A 24,804-nucleotide genomic window follows, 5' to 3' on the forward strand; every position below is an offset into this window, starting at 1 on the left:
TTTTTTTTTCAAAAATCTCTTGTTTTTGCACTTTTTGATATGGTATGCTTGTGCCAGATGTGACCAGTGTGTTCGGCCCAGCTTTACTTTGAGGTTTTAAAATGTAGCCCAACTGATTTTTTAATTGAATAGCCCTGCCCTATGGTAACCTAAGTGTTGCAGTTCCTCCCTTTGGTCAGTAGACGGCAGTAAATGTTTAAAATGCTACGTTAAACTTCAACAAAACATGTTTATTTTTAATAATGACGATAATACCAATTTATTCATGTTTATTTGGACAGTTTATATATAAAGGAAGAATGGGACATGTGAGCTAGGCTCTGAGAAGGGTTATGTTTTTTTTTGTTATTAGGGTGAGAGGCAACAGAGGCCACTGCTGTTTGTTTGCTCTTTGTCAATTAAAATAAACCACACCAAATTTATATTAGCATTAGCATTAGCATTAGCAGCAGGTCAGAGCATCACTGGAAATTGATCTTTTTGAGAGCTGAACACTGAAGTTTCATGGTCCTCTAACTGGACCTGTTAGTGGATAAATCCTAATCACTCATTAATCACAGAGGTGTCTGATCAATAAAATCACATTTAATTAACCCTTGTATGCTCTTCACTTTTAGGACCCTCTGGTGTCCCTCAGGTCAAATTGACCCGGGACATATTTCGGGGGTTAAAAATAATTCTAATGTTAAATTTTACTTCATAAACCATTAACATATATTGTCTTCATTTCAATTTCAAATATTTGAGATAACATACATGTTTAATGATTGCAATCAGTCTCTACTAGAGCACAATTAACAATAGAAGCGTGACTGCTCTTTTTGTCATAAGGTAAGCATTGTAGTCAAGTATGTCTTCTGACTTACGGTCCACCCTACTACTTATTGCTCCATCCCTGTGTAGAGTGCTCATGAGCACCACATTTTGTCCTTTTTTTGGTATGTAACATTCAACACTTCAACTCTGTGTGGGTGGAGGCTCAGAGGAAAAAAGGTTTACAGTAAACAAGAGAAAGGGAGGGGAGGCAGTGAGTGTGTACAGAAGCAGATATGAATCTGTTCTCAGTGGTTATTAGGACAGAAAACAAACTGCTGACAGCCAATCAGACTTCCTTCCTGCAGCAGACGGGCTGTGTGGGTTTGTGCTCTGCAGCCTCCACACCGTTAGCTGTGGCTTTTCACTTTAATGACAGTTTCAACCACCAGCTCTGGTTAAAGAATCTTTCCAGGAAGCACCTGTGTTCTTCAACTGAGAGACAAGAAACACATTTAAATTCATCATTAAAACTTAGAACCAGCTCTTTTCATGTTAAATTGTTTTTCCAATTAAATGAATGAATTTCTCCTTTTTGATGAATATAACTTTAAAGAAGTTGAACTCTGCCTGCAAAGTGTTTAAATTGATCCAATGAGAAGATTTTCAACTTCTACATGAAACAATGATGCTTCCTGTTCTTTATCATTAATCAGAACCCAACACAAACGTCACTGAGACAGAGGCACAAACCCACGATATAAACAAGTCATGCTGTTGTTGTGAAGCAGGCGTCCATGTTGGTTCACCTCAAGTCTCATTATTTCCATGGGTTATAGTTGACAAAAGAGTCTGAATGTCCCAATCAGTTGTAATTCACCATGAGTTCACCTTATTAACCACACTGACCCACATTTGTCATGGAAATTAAATTCAAGCTTCATCTTTTATCAGTGCAGTCTGTGCTTCATTCACAGGGTTCATAGACATCACATCCAACAATCACTAATATACGAGCTAAAGTATTTGACTTGCTTTATTAAGACACATAAAAAGAATAAAAATGTGTTAATTGAGTGTGATCCAGTGAAAGAAAAGAGCAGCCTGGTGGAGTTTGCATTTATTAGAAAGAAGAAACACAAGAGCAGAAGAAACAGCTGGAAACTGATGATGATTCAGCTTCATTTTCATTATTATACAAGTCACAGTTAAAAGTGAAAATAAACTAGACGACTAGAGAATGAACATGTCATAAGAGCAGATTTCTATGTGAATATATGTGTTTCTATTTACAGGACGACAATCAACACGTGAATGAACAGATACAGATTACAAAGAAGAACATTTCAACGACATTTACTGAAAACTGATGAAAGTGATGAATGAGATGAAGTGATGAGATGTGATGGAGAGAAAAGAGGAGCAGAAAACAGTCAGTCAGCATGTGTGGAGCTGGTGGACGGTCCCTTGTTTGTGAGGCTCGTCAGCAGAGAGAGTCCACAGCAGTACACCAGACTCTTCACTATCAGCACTGTGTACAGCAGACAGAGCAGCTTCACCCTGCACTGAGACTGGAAGGACACTGACAGACACACACACACACACAGATATGAATTAGTGCAAGTGTCAGATTGATCCTGTAAAGTTGTTCTAGTGTCCTCATTGGACATTGGAGCTGTCCATGCAGAGAAGCAGCAGGTGATCTTACAGTGATGTTGCTGCAGAGCTGCCAGGTCTGCTGGCTCTCTCTCTGGAGGACAGGAGGCTGCTGGAGCTGGAACCCCTGAAACAGAAAAGGAGTCAAATGTTTGGAGCTGCAGTGACAAATGTCAGTCCTCTGCTCCTCTGATCTCTTTGACAGCGTCTCCACATGAAGCTGAACCACTGCTGGACACAGTCACCAAGCCTTCATTACCTTGTAGTGCTTGGGCCTCCACTCTGTCCTCCACTCTTTCTTCCAGTGTGTCATCCACTACGCCTCCCTCATGCTTGACGGAGCAGATGTATTTATATGTGTACAGATCATCTCTATCCACCAGTCTGATGGAGGCTCTGTGTCCTGACTCTCTGAGCTCCAGCTGATCTCCCTGAGCAGAGGTCAGATCCTCCAGAGAGCCGCCCTTCTTCTGTCTTTTCCAGGAGAACTGGACCACAGGAGGAAACATGGATGAGGCCAGACACAGCAGGGAGCTCTTCCCCTCCTGGTTGGGTCTGGATGCTGCTGGGTACACGCTCACCACGGGCTTCACTACCTGCTCATCTGAAGTTTGACAGCACACACACATTGACACAGTCAACAGCAGCTTACAGCACTGGTCTGGATTCAGCCTGATCCTGGAAACTACATGGACTCTGATCACTAAACTACTCATCAATACACAACAAACATCAACCAGCATTAATGTTTCCAGCAGTCTGAGCTACAGTAGCTCGTCTGTTGGATCGGACCACAAGGGTCAATGATCCTCTGCTGCCCATGACCACCCTGTCTCTGGTTCTTGTCCTTCCTTAGACCACTTTTGATAGATACTGATCACTTTAGACCAGGAAAACCCCACAAGAGCTGCAGTTCTGGAGATGCTCTGAACCCAGTCGTCTAACCACTTCAGCGGTCATAATGTTATGGCTGATCAGTGTACATATTCACTATATATTATAACATGTCTTCATGTAAATTTCTGTTTCTAAAATAACTGATGTTACATAAAATAAATGAGAACAAAATACAGTAGTTGATCAATCATCAGTTGTATAATCAAACCTGCTCCCAGTAGAACAAACACACACTGAACAATCACAACACAAACTGGAATATCCTTAATACATTTGGAATAACTTGTGTTTGTATATCTATATCTATATCTATATCTATATATGTATTTATTCTTTCATATATAATATACATACATGCATATGTAAATACGATTTCTATTGCATTTAAGTTAATAATTATTTGTATGTATTTAATGTTTTATTACTTCTTTATATTTTCTCTGTGCTCTGTCCTCAAACTGTCTACTGCTGCAACGCTGCAAATTTCCTCACGGTCGAATAAATAAATGATTATCTTATTTTATCTTAATCAAATGACATTATTTGCTCATTTTCCATTTGTTTCAAAGAAGTTAGGAAACATGTTGACTGTGTTTCAGTACGTTGTCTTTTATCAATTAGAGTTATTGTAGTTTACAAAGTGAAATTTTATTTTATTTATTTTATTTTATTTTATTTTAATTTATTTCATTAATTAGAAAGGCCTTTCAGAATAAGACGTCATCTGTATAGCCACATTTGTTTCTCCAAAACCTCTACATAAGGTTCAGTGTTAATGGTTCATTAACAAATGTGTAAGTTAATGAAGATCACCAACATTCAACACTGCTTTTTATTTTATGATATTATGAACTGTAGACCATGAAATACACAAATTATTATCGAGAAACATTATTTGGTCCAAAAGTCGTTCACAGAGTCATGAAGCCTCTCTCCTCCACCACCATTTATTTCTAATTAACCTAATTAGCTGTGACATGAAATTTAAAACAACTTCTCCTTAATATGTTTCATGTCTTTGTAATATTTTCAATGAAATAAAATTAATTAATTAACAAATCCCTGAGTTCTGTTTCCAGTTGTACGTTTGTCATTTCAGTGATTACAACATGTATTGAATGTTACACATTTAAGAGCACAGACTTTAAACACTAATAAAACTCATCAATATACAAGTTTGTGTCAGTCATGATCAAATGTTTAAATACTTTATGCTGATGATAGTAATAAAACATTGTTTGAGTTAATTCTATTTATTCTAACATCACATTCACTTAATGTTTTTATTCTTTTTCTGTTAAAACATCATCAATTAAAGACACATTTACATCATATAAATATTAACTGACAGAGATTAGATCTGACAAGGTTCTAACTTTCAGAAATGATCCAATACAATCGATAGACACTTCAAAACAATCTGAAATAGTTGAACATCAAATATCATCTTGTTTACACAGAATTACTGAGACGATCAAATCCTAAATGTTTGTAACGTCACTAATATTTACAGAAATAAAGAATAACTTTAGTTGTTGAGTGAGATTTCAACATGTTTTCAGAAGTGATTGAGCTTTTCTTATGTAACAATGGCTGCAGGATGAATTCTCTAATAATGAGGAAAAAAATAACATGTAAAGCCTGAAGCAGCACAAACTGACTTTAAACACGTTTCAGCTTCTACAATAAAACAAGTGAAGGAAAAGAAATGTTTGTTCTTACCTGTTACAATGAGTTTAGTTCCAGAGACAAAGATGAAGTAGCCCCCGCCGCTGCTACACAGTGAAAAAGACTAATACAAAAACCTGTGTGCCGTTGAGAGAGTCAGCTGAGGGGAAGGAGTCAAAAGAGGAAGTGGGATCATATTTCAGCTCCTTGATGTGTTTCTCTATTGTTCAGATCTACATGACTGTCTCTACTTCTCTTTTCTTTTCTCCACACTAGCAGCATGGCTCTGATGTTAATGTCAGTGGTTGGTCAGTCCACTACTTTAGTCCTCATGGACTGGATCTGGACTCAAGGATGGATGATGGATTGACATCAACCTTTCTACACATTCTTGGTCCCCAGAAGATCAAGAACTGATGGATGGATTGTCTTTGAAACTGGTTCAGACGTTCATGTTGAGGATTCACAACACACACACACACACACACACAGTTTCATTGATCAGGAACTCTTGAAACCCATCAAAACCAACTTGTCTGAAACTCAGTGAGTCAGGAAGGTCTGAATGTACTGACCATGCTTTCTATGGAGAGGGAACTAGTCAGGAACATGTCTGACCTCAATGAGAAACTGATCATCTGTTGTAATGTTGTAGCTTAATGTTACTGAACGTTGCTAAAGTGTGTTGATGCTGTGAAGTTGTGCTAAAGCTAATGATTTATTCCCACTAACTAGCATCAATTTATCCTGGAGCTGACATCCGTTGGGTTTCTCCTCATCTTTCTGTCACCTGTTCCCTCATCATTTCCTCTCAGTTCCCACGTTCAGCATGTTAAACTGAATGGACAGAGAGAGAGTGAGAACTAAACAGCTGCATCATTTTATTTTGTTGTTTGATGTTTGAAGCACTATAAATACACACAGGGACAGAGGGATGATGAGACATATGATGACAATCACACCAGAGGCCTGTATCACGAAGTGAGCTCAACTTACCCGGTTTTACTCCAACTTATCCAGCTGAACCTTTCCAGAACAATGACAATCTGGATAAGCGCTATCACGACGCTGGTTATCAACTCACTAAATCAGTCCAGGTTTGTTTTGTTGTGAATCGGTGAACGTGCACGTATAAGGGCGTGTTCCAAGGCAGCAGATCAATCACAATCATGAGGCTGATCCGCCAGCAAAAAGGAGCCAAGACTGATTCTCCTCAAATATGAAGAAGAAAAAGTAAATATCACTCGAAATCTCGAAAGTCAAACACCGTGGCTGAATCGAAGAGACGTCACATGGCATGGCAGAGGATTGCAGATTGTATAAATGAGCACTTTACACGTCAGTGGCTCAATTAGTTTACATTTAACACAGTCAGGAATTCCAACCACTGTGCTGCATAGATGAATCGCGTGTATGACAATTATGTATGCCAAGTTTCTTAGTTTCCTGTCTGTTGTATCTTCTTGTGGTTTTGTCATGTCTGTCCATGTCATGTTGTGTTTCCTGTTTTATTTTGTTAAGTTGTGGATTTCCTGTCTTGTCACCTGTGTTGATTGTCCTCATGCGTCTCACCTGTGTCTTGTCATCCCTGAGCTCTCTTGTGTATATATAGCCCTGCCTTTCCCTTTGTTCCTCGTTGTTTTGTTAATGTCTCCACGCCATGTTTGATGTGTCCACGCTAGGTTTCATGTTTCATGTTTTTCCATGCCATGTCCATGGTTCCTCTTTGATTTTTGTATTTTAGTTTTATTGCCGTAGGCAGCGCCTTTGGTTAATTATTAAATACTTTTAGTTTGAATTCCCTGCCTACCTCATCTATAGTCCTGTATCTGGGTCCTCACCTCCTACACAACCTTGAGAGAGATTTATCATTTACACCACCTCAGAGTTCCTTTTTAAGTCTCCAAACTGGGTTAAATTAACACTACACGGTATGAAAAATTTGTACCTTTTTTTTATTTATAAAGTTTTAATCCCTAAATTTCATATGTAATAATTTAATACAACTTTATAATACGATAACAATTAAAATTATTACATTTTCAAAAACATTTATTGTTATGTTTTTTCGCAAGCAGTCAATTAGAACATAAAAAATAAATGTAGATATAATGAAATAAATTCACAAGCACATCATCATAAGACACATTAAACACAAAATGAACTCTAAAAAGCTCATCAAATGCCCCAAGAGAGCGGTTGGCCTGGCAGGGATCAGACGCTCGTACATGGTGATATAGAAGCTGTCGGTCTTCCTCTTCTGGCGCCCAACGTCTAAGAGGTACGGCTGCTGGCTCTGCTGATTCTGAAGATGCTCTTCCAAACTGCTACAAACTGGGTTTAACACAAAGACTCTGAGAATTAGACACAGGAGAGTCAGAGAAAACAGCGTTAAAGAAGTGACTATTCAAACATCCTAAATTCGACAGTAATTTGTTGCATCCACATTTTACTCACTTTCATATGAGGCAAAGACAGTGACATGACAAATTATTATAAAAATTCTAAATATTAAATTACCTTATGAAAGACTACAAGTCTCTCAACTGAATCAGAGGGGCTGATTTTTGGCTGCTTCATCCTCCTGCGGTGGCAGAAGGAGATAGAACAGTAACAACAGGGAGGTCATCTCTTGGTCAAAGGCTATGGACAAAGAGTCACAAGAATGAAATTAACTGCAAATACAAATACAGATTTTATGGCTTTGCCAAAGCACAACAAGTTTCAATGAAAACTAGAAAGAAAAAGCAAAATTTCAGCGACCAAACATTCCATTGGTGTGTCAAGGAAACACTTCACTGCACCAGTGAAATGAACTTAATAACATAAAAGAGGAAATTTAAAACATAGAACAGACAGACACGATCATGACATTGAGTTTATAGTTTAATAAGAGGAGAGTATTTAAAACAGATGCATTTACAGACACAAACCAATTCATTTATTTGTATTTTCTCAGTAAAGATAAAAACTAAATAAGTTCTTGTTAATATGATGAAGCACAACATTAAAAGAGCCCAGGGCTCCACCCATAGTAGTATAACACCAAAACTATATTTAACTCCATGTATTTCTAGCTACATGGGACAGGTGCTACACTGGTGATTGTTTGACTAACTCCATCATCAGATCAACATTTAATTTGTCTCATATTTTGTTTTATGACCAAATATCTGTAAAACTAACAACACTCTGACTTTCTGTCTGTTTGATTTCTCCTGCAAGTTGTTTAGGTTCCTAATAATTTGTTTCTCTGTATGAAGTAGAACTGCTCCGTATTTACTTTTACATCTCTGACATAACAACAGACTCTGGTTCATTAAACAGTCAAAGCTACAAATCAGTCACATTTAGTTTTGAGTAGATTTGTTTGGATCATGAGGTTCTGGTTTTGTTCATTTCTCTGATAATATCAGGGTTCTTCTTGGTTTTACTGAATTCCTGTTTAGTAACAATTGTTAAACTGATCATTCACAAAAAGATTCAACTACCTCAGTAAATGGTGAGTCTATTGATGATGACATCATGACCTTCAAGGGTTTGAGGATTGGGTTCACTGTGAAAGCTTGAAAGGATGATTAATTCATCAGTTAGGAGATGGCTTGGTTTCCCACGCTGCTTAAGCAGCACAGCCTTGTATGGGAAAGACATACTGGAGCTCCTAGTAAGTAGCCTAACAGAGGAGTTTGAGTGTGTGTAAGACTAGACTGGAGATGACTGGCACAACTGTTCAGGATAGGAACCGCCAACATAACATTATCAAGGTGTCTTCTAAGCGTATTGGACTTCCTGCTCACCACCTGAACACTGTGTACGAGCAGCAGGCTTGTGGCCTGGCTTGTCGAATTCTCAAGGACTAACTCATGCTCCGTTCCCGGCATCTGAGCTGCTGACATCTGGTCGCAGGTTCCGCTGTCCGGCCTGTAAGACCCAGAGGAGGAGAGTAACCTTTGTTCCCAATGTTATTCTCCTCTTGAACTCTACGACGGTTACAGTAACTTAAGTCTTGTGCTACACTCAAGTGCAATATCACATGTCCTCATGTGCAACATTATAATGTCACTTTTCATTTTATCCACCCCTCACTTTATTTATGTGTCATACTTTATCTGCTGTTTTACAGTTTTTTACATATTGGCCTTGATATTATTTCCACAATTCATCTCTCTCTACTGTTACTGGCAGCAGGCCTGCCATTGTACATAATATGCTGCCTTTCCCCACTTTTATGATTTTATTCTTTTTGTTATTTTATTCTCCTGCTCTTATTTTTATGTACCACTCTTCGCCCTCCTAATTGCCCTTCGGAGATAAAGTTTTTTTCTGATCTGATCTGATCTGATAAAACAATGAGGAAGTGGAATCCAAGAGACGCAGTTCAGGAGGCACAGGCTGCCCTCAGGCTTAGGGATATCATGGGGCATATGCAGCAAGGGCAGGGAGGCCTGTGACTGTGTGCAGGGAAACCTCTGTGGAGGAAGGCGTCCACAGCGAAAAAGAGGAAGATGGTAGTGGAAGAAATCCATAGGCAAGAGGAAGCAATGAGATGCACTAAGGCAGTGTCGCAGGCTAAACAAGGACAGTGGGTGAACTGGGAGAGTGTAGAGAAAAGGGAGGTGTCGTGGAGAGAGCTGTGGAGCATGGAGGCTAGTAGGATTAGATTTATGATAGGGGCAGTTAATGATGTGCTGCCATCTTCCCAAAACCTAAACCAGTAGTTAGGGGAGGATGCTGCCTGCCCACTTTGTTCTTGTGTATGTACACTTAGCGTCACAACCAGGTTGTGAAATGCTTAGCAGCTACAATTGAGGAAAAACGGATTGAAGCAAATTCCTCATCTGCTAGAAAGAAGAATAAGCATATTATGTTTGTTCGGGAGGGAGATAGGGCCAGACCAGTGAGAATCAGGCACAGTGTGGGGCAGCTAAGCATGGGCGGAGCCTGGGAGCTGAGGTCTGATTTAAACGGCCGGCTCACCATTCCACAACAGATAGCCATGACCCTCAAAAGACCGGACTTGCTGTTGTGGTCCGAAGTAGAAAAGAAAGTGTACTTTGTTCAACGTACTGTCCCATGGGAAGACAAAGTTGAGGAGGAGAACGAGAGAGATAGATATGCGGAGATAGCATCAGAAGCTGAGCAGCGAGGCTGGAGCGCCCGTGTGCAGCCAGTGGAGGTCAGCTGTTCACAAATGATTATGATTTATCTTCCACCAGTCCTCTTGACTGTGGATAACATGTTGTGATTTAGTTAGCATGGATGCTAGAAAGAGGAACAAAGAGCAGGTATTTCTACAATTGTAGGTTCAACCATCTGCAGTCTATGAAGGACAAACACAGCAGGGACCTCTGGACTGGGTGTGGAGGGAGAGGATGAGAAAGAGGAGGAAGAGCTGGTTGTTTAGTTTGTGTCAGTAATCAAATCAAATCAAACTTTTTTTATACAGCACATTTCATGCAATAACAGAAAATGCAACACAAAGTGCTTCACAAATAAAAAACATAAAACATTACAAGAAACAAATCAAGAACATACCTGCTCCCTCCCCACCCACTCACACACACACACACACACACACACACACACACACACACACACACACACACACACTCACACCCATATACAATGTAAGAGCTGTTGAGACATGGCAGGACACTGAGGCTTAAGACAAGGAGGATGCTAACTTTAGGGGGGGGCCCGTCCATGCGACCAAAGGAATGCCGCCGCGAGGCTCACTGCGACCCGGGCAGAGAGGTGGGCCCCACACCTAAGTGTGGGGTGTCCACCCACCCAGGCCGAAAGGGCCAAAGATACCCACAGGACGGCGCCCCAAGTGTGGCAGGCCCCCACGAGGAAAAACTGGAGAATAAAACTAAGACAGTAAGATGTGGTATGTAAATAAATAAGATGTAAATAAATAAATAAAATAAGTAAATAAAATGAAATAAGCAAGTAAGTAATACAAATATATTATAAAAGTTAGTAAATAAGCAAAAAGAAGAGTGGAATAAAAGTATTAAAATGCATGAAAAACACAAGTAAGTAAATAAATAAATAAATAAATGAAATAAAACCATGTAAATGCCTGATTAAAGAGATGAGTCTTGAGACTCTTTTTAAAAGTATCAACAGTCTCTGCGGCCCTGAGTCCGTCGGGGGCCATAATAACTGAATGCTGCCTCCCCATGTGTCCTAGATCTAACTTGTGGTTGGTTAAAAGGCCGGTGCCAGAGGACCTCAGGGTTCACAAGGGTTGATACCGTAAAAGCAAGTCAGATAGATAAGAAGGCCCAAGACCATTAAGACATTTAAAAACTACTGAAAGAACCTTAAAATCGATCCTGAAACGCACGGGGAACCAATGCAGCGATTTTAAAACTGGTGTAATGTGCTCTCGCCCTCTGGTCCTTGTCAGGACATTAGCAGCTGAATTCTGTAGCAATTGTAAATTGTAAATAGTCTTTTTAGGAAGACCAGAGAACAGAGATTTACAATAATCCAGACAACAGGAGATGAATCAGCATTGAGTTAGAGACTGTCCAAGAGTCTAGAATAACCAGGGTGGACAGAAGACAGCAGAGGACTGATGGTGAACGAGGCTGAGGACAGATCTGGATCAGAGAGACTCTGTGGACAGTAAGAAGACAACCTCAGGACATACAGAGAGTTTGAGAAAGATGATAGAAGATGAGAGTGAAAGTGATTCACTGAGTATGTGATGATTGTATTTGATGAAGATTAATGTGATGCTGATGGCTACAAAATAAATATGATGCATGATGGAAAATTCTCTTTCAGGGCCTGTGTCTGGAGCTAAAGAAGGATGAATGAAAGGAGTGGAAACATACACAATACAAGGAAGGTGGTCATAATGTTATGGCTGATCGATATGGAGCTTCATCTTCATCTGGAACATTTCTCAGAAATCATTCGTTATCATGACTTTTTAAAATATCTTTGTGTTTTCTTGGTCTTTTGTTGAATTTTTATGTTTTGATTGACTTTGTGTTTTTGGTGATTGTTCTTCTCTGTGTTGTTTTCATGTTTTTTTTCTGTTAAAATATCTGTCAACAACATCAATCAATCTGATGTCAAATAAATAGTGAGACCAGAAAAGAAGAATCTCCCTCAGCTCAGTAGTTTGTGACTCTGTCTGAGATGGAGGTGAAATATGTGAACCTGGGCTCTGGTTTACTGCTCTCTTCCTGTCACAAACACTGTTTGACATCTGTTCATCTGTTGGTTTTTTGTTCAGGCTGCTCGCATCATTTCTCACTGTGGGTAACTCTCTTTCCACAGGAGCAATAGTAGGAGGCTGAATGATTGACTTTAACTTTCTTTATCTCCAACTTACAAACGTTCTGAATACACACAGCTGAGAAATCATTTTCCTGAGGATGATTGAAAATTCTACCAATTCGACCATCACTTTTATCAATAATAAGAATCAGTTTGAATGTTTCTGTTTCTTTCTTCTGTAACCACAATACATTATCATCATCACACTGGCCAGTTCCTTCAAATCTGAAGGAGACTGTTTGACCAACTCTCCTGGTCCATGTTAACTGGTCCTGGGTCAGATCTGCTGCCATGGCAACCAGGGCTGTAGAGACACAGACAGATAGATGAAGGTTAGTGAGACAGTGTTTGTTAAAGGTGGAGTTTGTTGGAAACACTCACCTGAACACAGACAGCACAGAGCAGCAGCTGGGAGGAAAAGCATTTTGTGTGGTGGTGTATCCTCTGGTGAACCTGGGGAGAAGTGGAGCTCTGATGCAGCTGAGGCCCAACAAGGACGAGCTGTGACATGAGACGAGGCCACGTGGTTTCTAGCAGGTCCTCAAAGCTCCCATCAGCCCCTGCAGCCCACAGATGAGACGGCTGATGATGATTGACAGCTCAGATCAAGCTGCTGTGTCCTTTCATGGTCTTGATTTGAATCTGACAGCAGATGAAAAACATCTGGGTCACATGATACAGAAAGACTAAAAAAACATTCAGGTTTGTGGTGAATTTAGTAACACAGACTGTTCTCTGTTGTTGAAGAGCATTTTAAGAGATGAAACCATTAAAAATCCTCCACAGAGCAGGTTTACTGTGTAATATGTAACATCAATGTGCAGCTTTAATATCTCTCAGGACATACAGGAGGAATTTGACAAGTGAAAGCAGAAGATCAAATGTTTGACTTCAACTCCTAAAAGTAGAATCAAAGCTCAGTGACTCTGAGAGATTCTGGTCAGTTAGAAGAGATTTCCTGCTCTGACATGTTTGATAAATACAGACCTGATCAGCTCTGATCATTTTGTTGCTGCCTGAGGCTGAAATGAAGAAGGAAAGAGAAGCAGCGCCACCCTGTGGTGAGTCACTGGAAGTACAAAGGCATCCAGACACAAATGACTCACAGTGGTTCAGTTGCAGCTCAACTGCTCTCTCCCGTATAAAAACATAAAACATAACCCTTCTCAGAGCCTAGCTCACATGTCCCATTCTTCCTTTATATATAAACTGTCCAAGTAAACACGAATAATTTAAAAAATAAAAATAAACATGTTTATGTTTTGTTGACGTTTCACGTAGCATTTTAAACATTTACTGCCTTCTACTGCCAAAGGGAGGAACTGCAACACTGCATAAAGTAGATACACAGTCAATAGTTTGATGTGATAGCGTAAAATTCACTTCCTCTATGGACTTAAATAAAGACTAACTGCACAGACAACTATATCATAAATACAATACAACGTGGAAATGTGAATTGAATTGAGAAGATTTCCCGAATTCCAATTCACTTCCAAGAATTTGAATAAAAGTTGAAATCAGTTTGCAAGCAGGAAGTAGAATTCAAATTCAACTTTGAATTCAAGGAAGTAGAATTTAACTTACAACTGGAATTCCATGAAATTCCAGTTGATAATTTTGGCGTATTCCAGAATCATGCTTTACTGTATATTCCATACATGACTGTTTACATATTTCATCCAAATAATTACTTCTATAAATGTCACGTACACATTCTATTTTAATTACAGCAAATGTTTTTCATTGGCAATTAAGAATAAAACTACCATCTATAAATAATAATATAATAATTTCATTTGATGTATTATAACTTTCAAACTTATGGAAAACGGTGAAAAAATATTTAATATTTCCCAGAATGCTTTACTTCATCCAAGTATTCAAAATGGTTGCCAAGCTGTTTCCAAGCCTCTCCATTGATTCATTCATTGAAATTAATTTTATTCTACTTCCTGTAATTCCAATTCAACGTCCTGTTGGAGGTGGAGTAGAGTTCAATTCAAATACAAATTCTTCAAATGAATTATACTGAAATTCCAAGTTTGCAATTTTGCACAAGCCTGAAGTGAGTTATTGTGTGTCATTGTCTGGTAACGGCCATAAAATCTTAGTGAACCTTTCATTTCATTTTGGAGGGACCTTAGATAACAGATCTAGCTGTTTTGGCATTACAGATATTGGTGTATTATTGCAGCAAGTCTTTGTGGAATTAGACTTGTTTTCAGGTGAACTGGCTGTGGGAGTTTGTCCCCGTTTTCCCATTAGGAGAATTGACATTGATTGATTTACCCGGTGGAAAGGTTTTGGCTGCAACTGAAGTGACACTGATTCCCAGACAGTCTGCATATGAGCTTGCATGGAAGTTTTCAGCAGTTCCTTTTACTTCCAGATTCTGGTGTCACTCTGTTCTTCCGAAGTTGCAGAGGATGTCACAAGTTCAAATATAGTTTCTTGCTTTGAGCAACGGCCTTTGGCTTGCAAAAAAAAAAGATGGTGGTGGTTTAGCTCTTTTACTTGAAGCAGATGGTTTCAGTCTTTGACAAAAGACTATTTGGGGAGGAACTGTTTGCTTGTGTGTATATGTCTGGCATACAGAGCTGTCCAGTGCTGAAGTTACCTCCCCTTGGGAGAGCTTGGCAGTAGAGAAGGGTACAGAGGAGCTGTCCAGTGCTGAAGTCAGAGCTTGGACATAGAGAGGGGTACAGAGGAGTTGTCCAGTGCTGAAGTTGCCTCTCCCTGTGAGAGCTTGGACATACATTCAATGACAAAACAAGGACTGCGCCGATGACACCTTTCCTTTTGCTTCTAGCTTGGCACAAGCTCAGTCTGGACATTGTTGGCGATTTGCTTCACGAGCGCTGTGTTTAGCCAAAAGGGCAACCAAATTCAAAGATTCAACTTTATTCTTCATCACTTCCACAATGTTTTAATAAAACAGTACGAAGTGAGGAATACCTCATTGTCCTCTAGTTCCACTCTGTTAAATATATGCAGATATGACACAGTCAATAACTACTTCCAATACAATAGCAGAACACACAAAGAGATATGAACAGGAGATGCACAGGTCACATTGAACTGGATAATTAATGTACACTATTACTGATACGTGTAACTGTACAGGATACCTGCACTACCAGACAACATTTGGACATACTGTACCTTCTCATTGAACTGAATGATAAGGTGTGTCCAAACTTTTGACTGGTAGTGTACAAGTACAGACATTTTATTTTTGTTTGAGTTGTAGTCACATAGAGCCTAGTATAAATATATTATAGGCTGAGAAATTCTCTCTTTTTCTACTTTTAATCTTTAGAGGTGACACTAACAAATTGTAAAAGAAGGATGACATGGTGTTATATGAATCAACTTTCTGTTGTCAGAGACGGATGGATTCAGTGATTAATAGAACTACAAGAGTCTTGAGTCTTGGTGGTAGTGATGCAGACAGTGATCAGCACCAACTGGTATTTTCATCTCATATACAGATTCTAACAATAAGACTATGTCAAGTGGTTGTGTAATAAATATGAGTGTGACGATCCCTCCCCCACTCTGCCCACCTGTTTACCTGTTTAAAATAAATTAATTAATTAAAAAAAATAATAATAATTATACGTTATACAACAGCAACACTTCAACACAGCCATTTTAATGACAGTTGAGTTGGCAACATATAACAGGACATTTTGTACATTTACTACTCTCTACTGGTCACAAGGAGGAACTCCACCATGTAACAATCGTCAAGGTAAAGGTGATACATAAATAAAAATAAATAAATTACGATATGTCTGTGAAGGCTCTCATTCATGCAGGTCATGGTAATCCAAAAGAAGAAAGGCAACTGGACTCGTAGAATTTCTTGAAGACGTTTCGCCACTCATCCAAGTAGGTTCCTCAGTTCTCAGAGACTGGTGGGAAGTTGAGGTTTGAATAGGAAAACTCTGTGGATACAACCCTGAGGGGAGTTCAAGTTCAAGTGGAGACAGACCACTGAGGTGTTCCCTGTTGAGCGGGCTCTTATGTTTTGGGCCATACGTTTGTGGATGGGTTATTTTGTTTCACCAATGTACAATTCTGCATATTCCTCACTGCACTGAGCAACATACATTACATTACTCTGTGTCTATCTGGGTGTTTTGTCTTTGGGGTGGACCAGTTTCTGTCTAAGTGTGTTGCCAGGTTTGAAATAAACTGGAATGTGGTGTTTTCTGAAAATTCTCGTCAGTTTCTTTGATACACCAGCCATGTAGGGGATGACGATGTTCTTCCTCTTGCTGCGCTCCTCTTCCCTGTCCTTTTGGGGATATCTTCTTAAGCCTTTATCAAAGGCGCAGTTGGGGTATCCACTTGTATTGAGGGTTTGTTTGATGTGTTTCCCCTCCTTCTCCCAACCATCCATGGTGCTGGAGGGTTCTGATAACTCCTAGTTTGCGTTCCAGGGGGTGGTGGGAATCAAATAACAAGTGCTGGTCAGTGCGAGTGGGTTTCCTATATACTTCTATGTTGAGGCTTCGGTCTTCTTCACTGTGCACCAGACAGTCCAAGAAGGCCAAACTATCCCTGCTGATGTCACTTGGGTGAACTTGATGTTGTTGTCCACTGCATTGATGTGTTGTGGGAAAGATTCCACCTCCTCTGTCTTGATCTTAACCCAGGTGTCGTCCACATACCTGAACCAGTGGGTGGGGGTGGAACCTGCAAAGGTGTTCAGGGCTCTGGTCTCTACCTCACAGACATAATGAAGCAACATCTAAAGACATAGCTTGGTTTATAAATGGACGTTGACCCAAACATACTTCTTGAGAACAACAACAAAGCTCTCAACTCAACTGAGAAGAAAAGGTCTACAAACCTGACTCAGTTCCTCCAGTTCTGTCAGGAGGAATGAGTTAAAATCACTGCAACTTATTGTTGCTACCTTAAGCATTTGACCCAAGGTAAACTATATAAATGCAGCATTGCCAAATACTAAAAAAGTGTATGTAAACGTCCTCACAGAAACACAGCTGACTCACTCTGAGTGTCAGACACTAATCAGATGGTTGAATAAATTCTTCTTGTGCAATAACTCATATTTTTACTAAGATTGTGCAATAAATCATATAAATCATGTTGACTTTCCTGTTATAAACTTGTACATTTCTTTATACATTTATTGGACTCTGAACTCACCATGTGCAATAATTTCCCACTGTGCAAAGAACACGTGTTAACTTGTACTTGCACATATGTATTGATATTGATATTTTTTACATTGATGCATATTCTTATTCAAATTTCTACTTAATTTACATATTCGTTCTACATAAATTGCTCTTTCTTCTAAACACATTGAGTAGGAGCTGCTGTAATTCTGATTTTTTACACCATTGGCTGTCGTGTATCTGTCAGTGTTAGTAACATCACCATATAGCCTGCATCCGTGTCGCTAAACAAGCACTCAAGTTATTTGAAAACATTTTTAACATGACAGTTTTTTCTTTGATGAACTTTACATCGGGTTATTTTACCCACAAGACCAAACGTTCTTAATACAGATTTCAAAAACGAGACTTTAAAAATATAGCGGAACCAAAAGTTAACCCTCCACCTCTGTCGGAACTTGTATAACGGGACACCAGGCGGAAGTGCTTTGTTTCTTAAAGCCATGCCAGGAGCGTTTTGCGTGTTTGTGTCCCAGATAAATATTTTTACGGTGTCGAAGTAACAATGTCTGGAGCTGAGAGTTTCAGAGAGTTGATCATCGAGCGACTAACTGCTGCTGCTGAAGAAATATTCGGACTTTTTCAAAGAACTGTCGTCCAGTACGAGAAAGAGATCGATCGTCAGCGCAGACTGCTGGATATCACCTGGAAACCCGAGATAGAGTTACACAGAACAGGTGAGTAGAACAAGAATGACCCTTACAATCACTCTGGTTTTTCAAAGAAATTAGCCAAAATTAGAAAGTTACGTTTTCCCATCATCACATTGGTAACCTTTATGTTGTGTCTCTTTGTCCCTGCAGACCTTCCACATAAACATGTCTGCACAGAGGAGGAGGTTCCCACTGAGCAGCAGCTCTGTAACCAGGAGAGGAACTCCAGCCTGGACCAGGAGGAACCAGAACCTCCGCAGGTTAAAGTGGAACACGTTGAACACCGCAGCATTCAGCAGGGAGAATATGCTGCACTGAAGCAGGAGACTGATTACTACATGGTGACTCCTATTGATGAGGAAACGGAGCCCAGTAAACCAGAACCAAACAGTGACCAGCTCCTCTCTCACAACAAACCTGTAGCCGAGAGACCGAATCAGGAAGGAACGAAACATGTGAACTCAGGATCGACTAGAAACGCGGAGCTGAAGCCAAAGAGGAGACGAAACAGAGGCACAAGTCACAGTAACAATGTAGACACCGCTCCCACGTTAGAGAGTTGGCGTGGAGCCGACAGGGGTAAAAAGTATTTAACGTGTGACATTTGCGGAAAAGCCTTTCAATTTGAGTCTGTGTTGAAGATACATTACAGAACCCACACGGGAGAGAAGCCGTATTGCTGTAAAACATGTGGTAAAAGTTTCACGCGATATCACAGTTTGACGTTACACGACAGGATTCACACAGGCGAGAGGCCGTACCATTGCAAAATATGTGGGAGAACTTTCATTCAGTTTGGGAATCTTAATTTGCACATGCGGACTCACGCAAATGGTAGAATGAGATGTCGGCGTCGACAGGATTTGTAGAGGACGGCTTTACGAGCGCCTTTATTTCTAAACTTAAATGTTGTGTAGGAGCCCCAGGGCCGGAGAAGATGAGACATAACCACTCTGTGTTTTAGTGGTGAGAGTTAAAAAGAAAAAGAAAATGTGTGGCTAATAAAACAACTCTTTCACAAAATGTACCAACATGTTTAGAAACTGACAATGTATCAGTGACTTTATTGCATGTCAACATTGTCAAATTGTGTGAGGTTGGTAAACCACCACAAACTGGACTGGAGTATGGAACAAAAGATTAAACTGAAACTCTAAATTTTACTCTTGTTCTGTCTTTTGTCTTGTTTTAGATGAAATAATGGAAAATCACAATGTCCTCCTGAATGACTGACATAGATGATCTTTCTGTGTACTGTGCTTGGTGCATTGAAACATGACCAACGGTTTGACCGATTCTCGGACGAGTGATGACGTTTTCTTCTTTCCAGTCAACTTTCATCTGCTCCCCAACTTGTTTTTGTATATTTTTGGAGTTTGTTGCCTTTTAGGCCAATTAGTGTTTATTGAATATGCTCAGAAGAATTCATGAAAGAGGTAAGAAGAAAAAACAGACCAAGCTGTGATGCATAAATATGTGGCTGCAGCTTTTTGCCTCTTCCACCTGCAGCCTCCTGCTCTCATCCACTTTCCAGCTGAAGTGACTCACCACCGGATGGCGCTGCTTTTTAATGATTTTTCATTTCAGCCTCATCATAAGCATCCTGATGACAAACGGTGTCCATCAGTTTAAGCGCACATCATCGCCTAAAGTGAGACCCACAGAGATTGTTCAGACTGAGTTCAAATATTCAAATAGTCTCAAATTGTTTTAAAGACCCTGCTTTAGGGGAAATAAAAATCAGATCAGAGCAGAAACATTTTCCTCCGGTCACAGGTTTAATAATAAAATCGAGGATGGCTGAGTTCCTTTTAGCTGCTTTAGTTTTAGGTTCCATGTTTCTCTGATATTTGCAGCTCACAGTGAAGTTTTCTTCTTCTCTGTGAATTGATGTAATCAGTGCGTGATGTGTCTCAGCTCTGAGATTTAAACTCAATGAAACTGGACTGAGTCTGACTTCTGTCTCTGGATTCAGCAGCAGCATCAAAGGCTTCAGTCCACAAAGTACAAAAGCTTCACATGCAGAGTTGAAGATTTTACACCAAGAAGACTCTTTAACTTATGACGTGATACAGTTGATAGTTTGTTCAATGACCGGACACACAGGGGTGGAAGACTTCTTACCCAACAGTTTGTGCAACTCTGTTATTCAAGTTAAAGCACATCATTGCACCTTATTAATCCTTTATGAACATTATACATTTCTACTCATGCCTCTGTTCCTTTCCTTCCATTCCTACATTTGTGCTAGTTTTGAAACATTTTTGTACGATTTTTTGCTTCTATTATTTCATTTCATCTTTTATGTGTAACTAAGCTAGTGTTTTTCCTTGTAGATGATTAAAATCTAAGGCAACTGAGTAACTAAATAACACTCATATGAACACTTTAAGTAACGTAACTCAAACTCTTGCATCAAAGAGTGGACGAACAAAAAAAATGGATTCAAGCTTTGTCAAAAAGCATCTGATTCATGAAGCCTACCATTTTTTATTTATTTATTTATTTATTTATTTATTTATTTATCTATTTTGGAGCATTGCTCCTCCTTCCCTTGTAAATCCCGTGTTTAAATCAGTGTTAGAAAGGTTTTTATTATAAATGTTTGCGGTTATTTTCTGTGTACAGCAAAATAAGAAACATATCAAAAGATTTCACTGAGAATATAAGAAGATCCACACCGCCAATAAGAAGAAAAAGAAAGAAGAAGAAGAAGAAGAAAAAAAGTTTACTCCCTGCTTCGCCCGGACCTTCACAGTGTGACACCATGCGGAAGTGATTTTATTTTTATTATGATTTTTTTTTTTTTATTTATTTAAAAAAAAAACGGCCTCGGAGATCGATCGTCAGCGCAGACTGCTGGATATCACCTGGAAACCTGAGATATAGGTGAGTAGAACCAGAATGATCTGAATGAACTAACTAATGAATAGAAACACAGTATAAAGGAGAAACAGAGGAAAGAGACTCAACTTGAAGGTTGATAACATGCTAAGAGGCTAACTAGCACAAATTCTGACAGCTATTTTATTTATCGTCTTTAGACAAAACAAATCGGAGTTATTCTCACTTCAGATCAATGTACTGAAGCTTATATATGAAACAGAATATTCAATCTGAGCTCTAAGCATCTCTCTCCAGAGCTGGATATCAGCCTGCTGTGCTGCCCTTGCTAAGTTATAAAGTTGGATCATATGACAGATAAATAAAAGAGGAAGCACAGCTCGGGTTAAAAAAAAACAAAACAAAACAAAAAAAACATTACACTTTTTCTTTGGTTGGAAGCCGGTGCAGCTGATTTACTGTGTTATTTTGAATTTGGACTCATACACAAGAATGAGTAATTCCAGGAAGTACAATTGTGAACAATTTTTGTTTGCTAAATGCTATGCTATTATAAACAGTACACTATTAAACTTGGAAAGTATTTAGATGAGACTTGTTAAACTTCCTAATCCCTTACTGACTGTGATGGAGGCTGCATAAATATCAGGATGATGTTTATTCTGACTTCACAGGGCTTGTGGTAGGTTTGATATCTACTGAGATCAGACAGCAACGCACATTTTGGAAGACAGTAAGAGATGATGCATTTTAAATGTCCAATACTCATATAACATTTTATCAAATAATATTCTAGTAGATCATTAAAAGGAAAACGTTACACATTCCATCATAGTTTTTATCATCAGATATTAATTTTACCTTGTTGACAAATATTTTTCGTCATTGTCTTCATGAATGAAATTCACACTGCTGCGCACATTTTCCTTTTTGTTGTGTCTCTTTGTTCCTCCAGACGTCCCACAGCAGCAGCAGCAGCACAGGAACCAGGGGATGAACTCCAGTCTGGACGAGGAGGAACCAGAACCATAACTCTCCTCACCGAGATGAGGAAGAAAAAACACGGTTTGAGTTCCTGAGATGAGAAAGAATGATATAAGATTGTACTTTCTACCCCGCTGCTCAAATATAAAATTTAAGAAGAGAACAAACAAACAATTCTATTTGACTAATAAAGCACATGTTCATCTAGTCTGTCTCATATTAGATTGAGCAGGTACGTTTCTGGTTAACATCAGATCACCTGCATGTTTCAAATGATGAGTGTGTGTGAAGTGGGCAAATGATAGTGATCACATAGACACTGATGAACAGGACTCAAGAGTGTTTCGCTCATGTTTCCAGTCATCACATTGGTAACCTTTGTGTTGTGTCTCTTTATCTCTTCAGACCCACAACACATCCAGAAGGAGGAGGTTCTGACTGATCATCATCTCTGTAACCAGGAGAGGAACTCCAGTCTGGACCAGGAGGAACCAGCACCTCCACAGATTAAAGAGGAAGAGGAGGAACCCTGCAGCAGTCAGCATGGAGAGCAGTTTGTTGCTGCTACACCTGAGACCCCAGATCAGGAAGGAAACAAACATCAAGACTCAGGATCAACTACAAATGCAGAGATGAATCCAAAGAAGAGACGCCACAGAAGAAGAGACCCAAATCACAGTAACAATGTTAACAACTCTCCCATTTCAGAGAGTCAGTGGGATTCTGACACAGGTAAAAAGTCTGTAACATGTGACGTCTGTGGAAAAGCCTTCAAGAACAACTCAGAATTGAAGAAGCATCACAGATTTCACACAGGTGAGAAGCCGTACTCTTGTGGAACATGTGGAAAAACCTTCAGTCAAAGTTGTAGTTTAACGGTCCACATGAGAACGCACACAGGTGAGAAGCCGTACCTCTGTAATATCTGTGGGAAGCGCTTTTCAGATTTGTCTGCATTAACAAAGCACATGACAATCCACTCGGGTGAGAAGCCGTATTGTTGCAACTTCTGTGAGAAAACTTTCAGCAACAGTAGTAACTTAAATGTCCACACGAGAACGCACACAGGTGAAAAGTCGTATTCCTGCAAAATGTGTGGGAAAAGTTTCAGTCAAAGTAGTAATTTAAACCTGCACTTAAGGACTCACACGGGCGAGAGACCATATGTTTGCAAAACATGTGGGAAACGATTCATTTCCAGTAAGTATCTGACTTCACACATGAGGACTCACACAGGTGAGAGGCCATTTTGTTGCGAGACGTGTGGTAAGAGTTTCAGGCAAAATAGTGCTTTGATTGTCCACATTAGAACTCACAAAAGTGAGAAGCCGTATTCTTGTGAAATATGTGGAAAATCCTTCAGTCAAAGGGGTAATTTGAACAATCACACGAAAAGGCACACAAGTGAGAAATCATCCTCCTGAAACGTGTGTTGCAAAAACAATCTCTTGGAAGCCGAGCTTTAAAAAAAATGTTGGGTCTTTACTTTTAGTAGCTTTTCTTTTTTCTGGACATTCATATGAAATGATGTTCAATGGGTGCATTGAAAACGATTACACTGAATGATCCATGAGGTGTCCCTGTGTCCTTCTATTAGGTTAGAAATGCTGCTGCTGATGTTTGGTAGCAAGTAAAAAATACCTTTTATTCATATTACAGCCGAGTTATTTATGTGAACATTAAAAGACATTTCAACACCAACAATAATTGATGTCTTAATTAGTGAGTCACCTCACACAAACCGCAGTTGTGTAGTGTTATGTCCGCAAGACTGTGTGACTGGTTTCCTTGGGGAAAAAAAAAATAATCGCACTGTGTACATGATAACAGTCAGGATTCTTGTGAAACATGTGTCACTGAAAAGACAGTCCATTCACGTGAGAAACCATACTATTGAAATACACTGGAAAATTTTCAGTCCTGATTTACATGAGAATTCAGGTGAGGGGCAAAACACTACATACATAAACCCATTTAGAATATCACATATGAAGCCATACCCTTGCTGCAGCTGTAGGAAAAGCCTAAAAAAATAAATAAATAACTGAGAGACCATACCTCTGTGCCACCTGTGAAAAGATTTACAACCTTCTTAGTGCTGGAAAAAAACAAAAACAGCTCAGAAGCTGTGTATACATTCACACAATCATTTGTGAGAGGTGAGTGTCTGGGTCTTTGTAGAATATGAAGAATTTCCATGGAAAGGTTCCCATGAAACTCCAAATGAGAATAACTTTACACTTGAGGCATATCACATGAGTACTCGTGAATCCTTGTGGCAAGAATAAAACATTTAAAGATTCAAGTTGTGTTATTTTCACTTTCATAATATTTTTGTAAAAACGTTCAGAGGTGAACATTGTTGTTCCTTTTCTAGTTCCACTCTTGTACATATATGAAGTGTGACACTATTTCAAAGATGCTTATGTATTGTTTTTTGCAGAGATATCTGTTGTTATAGGGGAGTATTGATTTGCTGGCTTGATGAAGAAAAAAGAAATCTCGAAAAAAAAAAAAACACTCCACTGACCAACATAACAAACCATCAAAGAAGAATTGTCAAAGATTTTATTTATTTATTTATTCTCTGTCCTGTCAAAATGTTGCAGCCATACTGTGAGAGTGAAAGCCTCAAGCCCTGAAACATCAAGTTGATGTGTCCCCTGTGACGCTGTCCGGTGCTGAAGTGACCTCTCCTTGTGTGAGCTCCAGGTGGGGGGTCTTACAGACTCTGGTTTTCCTCCTCTGCTGGTCAAGAGAGGTGAAGAACGGTTAAACTTGGTGTCATGAGGTCTCTCCCTCATGTGAAGCTGATCTAAGGTAATCGGAAGGAT

General features: G+C 39.4%; 3 protein-coding genes across 3 annotated transcripts; 2 read left to right on the forward strand and 1 right to left on the reverse strand.

The window, feature by feature from the left end:
- Positions 1–1,461: 1,461 nt before the first annotated feature.
- On the reverse strand, positions 1,462–12,697 carry LOC125010634 (immunoglobulin lambda-1 light chain-like). The gene is made up of 6 exons (XM_047589396.1): positions 12,655–12,697; positions 12,254–12,577; positions 5,029–5,070; positions 2,669–3,013; positions 2,237–2,536; positions 1,462–1,487 (listed from the first exon to the last, which is right to left on the reverse strand). Exons 1-6 carry the CDS (start codon positions 12,695–12,697, stop codon positions 1,462–1,464), a joined length of 1,080 nt encoding a protein of 359 aa, XP_047445352.1.
- A 5,190-nt stretch (positions 12,698–17,887) lies between these two features.
- On the forward strand, positions 17,888–19,305 carry LOC125011024 (zinc finger protein ZFP2-like). The gene is made up of 2 exons (XM_047590015.1): positions 17,888–18,166; positions 18,293–19,305. Exons 1-2 carry the CDS (start codon positions 17,995–17,997, stop codon positions 19,009–19,011), a joined length of 891 nt encoding a protein of 296 aa, XP_047445971.1. The 5' UTR covers positions 17,888–17,994; the 3' UTR covers positions 19,012–19,305.
- Positions 19,306–21,982: 2,677 nt separating this feature from the next.
- On the forward strand, positions 21,983–24,275 carry LOC125011004 (zinc finger protein 239-like). The gene is made up of 2 exons (XM_047589993.1): positions 21,983–22,051; positions 22,376–24,275. The coding sequence occupies exons 1-2, from the start codon at positions 22,033–22,035 to the stop codon at positions 23,392–23,394; spliced, it is 1,038 nt and encodes a 345-aa protein (XP_047445949.1). The 5' UTR covers positions 21,983–22,032; the 3' UTR covers positions 23,395–24,275.
- Positions 24,276–24,804: the final 529 nt, after the last annotated feature.

The sequence above is a fragment of the Mugil cephalus genome, chromosome 7 (genome assembly GCF_022458985.1).
Source record: "Mugil cephalus isolate CIBA_MC_2020 chromosome 7, CIBA_Mcephalus_1.1, whole genome shotgun sequence".
Lineage (NCBI taxonomy): Eukaryota > Metazoa > Chordata > Actinopteri > Mugiliformes > Mugilidae > Mugil > Mugil cephalus.

What these genes read in the sequence shown, in the direction of transcription:
- LOC125010634 (XM_047589396.1), bottom strand. Translation starts at nt 12,697, where the DNA reads ATGCTTTTCCTCCCAGCTGCTGCTCTGTGCTGTCTGTGTTCAG. An exon ending in CTGTGGAAAGAGAGTTACCC is followed by an intron (nt 5,071 to 12,253) that starts ACAGTGAGAAAT and finishes GCAGCGGCGGGG; the next exon opens with GCTACTTCATCTTTGTCTCT. An exon ending in CTGTGGACTCTCTCTGCTGA is followed by an intron (nt 1,488 to 2,236) that starts CGAGCCTCACAA and finishes CCTCTGTCTCAG; the next exon opens with TGACGTTTGTGTTGGGTTCT.
- LOC125011024 (XM_047590015.1), top strand. Translation starts at nt 17,995, where the DNA reads ATGTCTGGAGCTGAGAGTTTCAGAGAGTTGATCATCGAGCGACTAACT. An exon ending in GATAGAGTTACACAGAACAG is followed by an intron (nt 18,167 to 18,292) that starts GTGAGTAGAACA and finishes TTGTCCCTGCAG; the next exon opens with ACCTTCCACATAAACATGTC.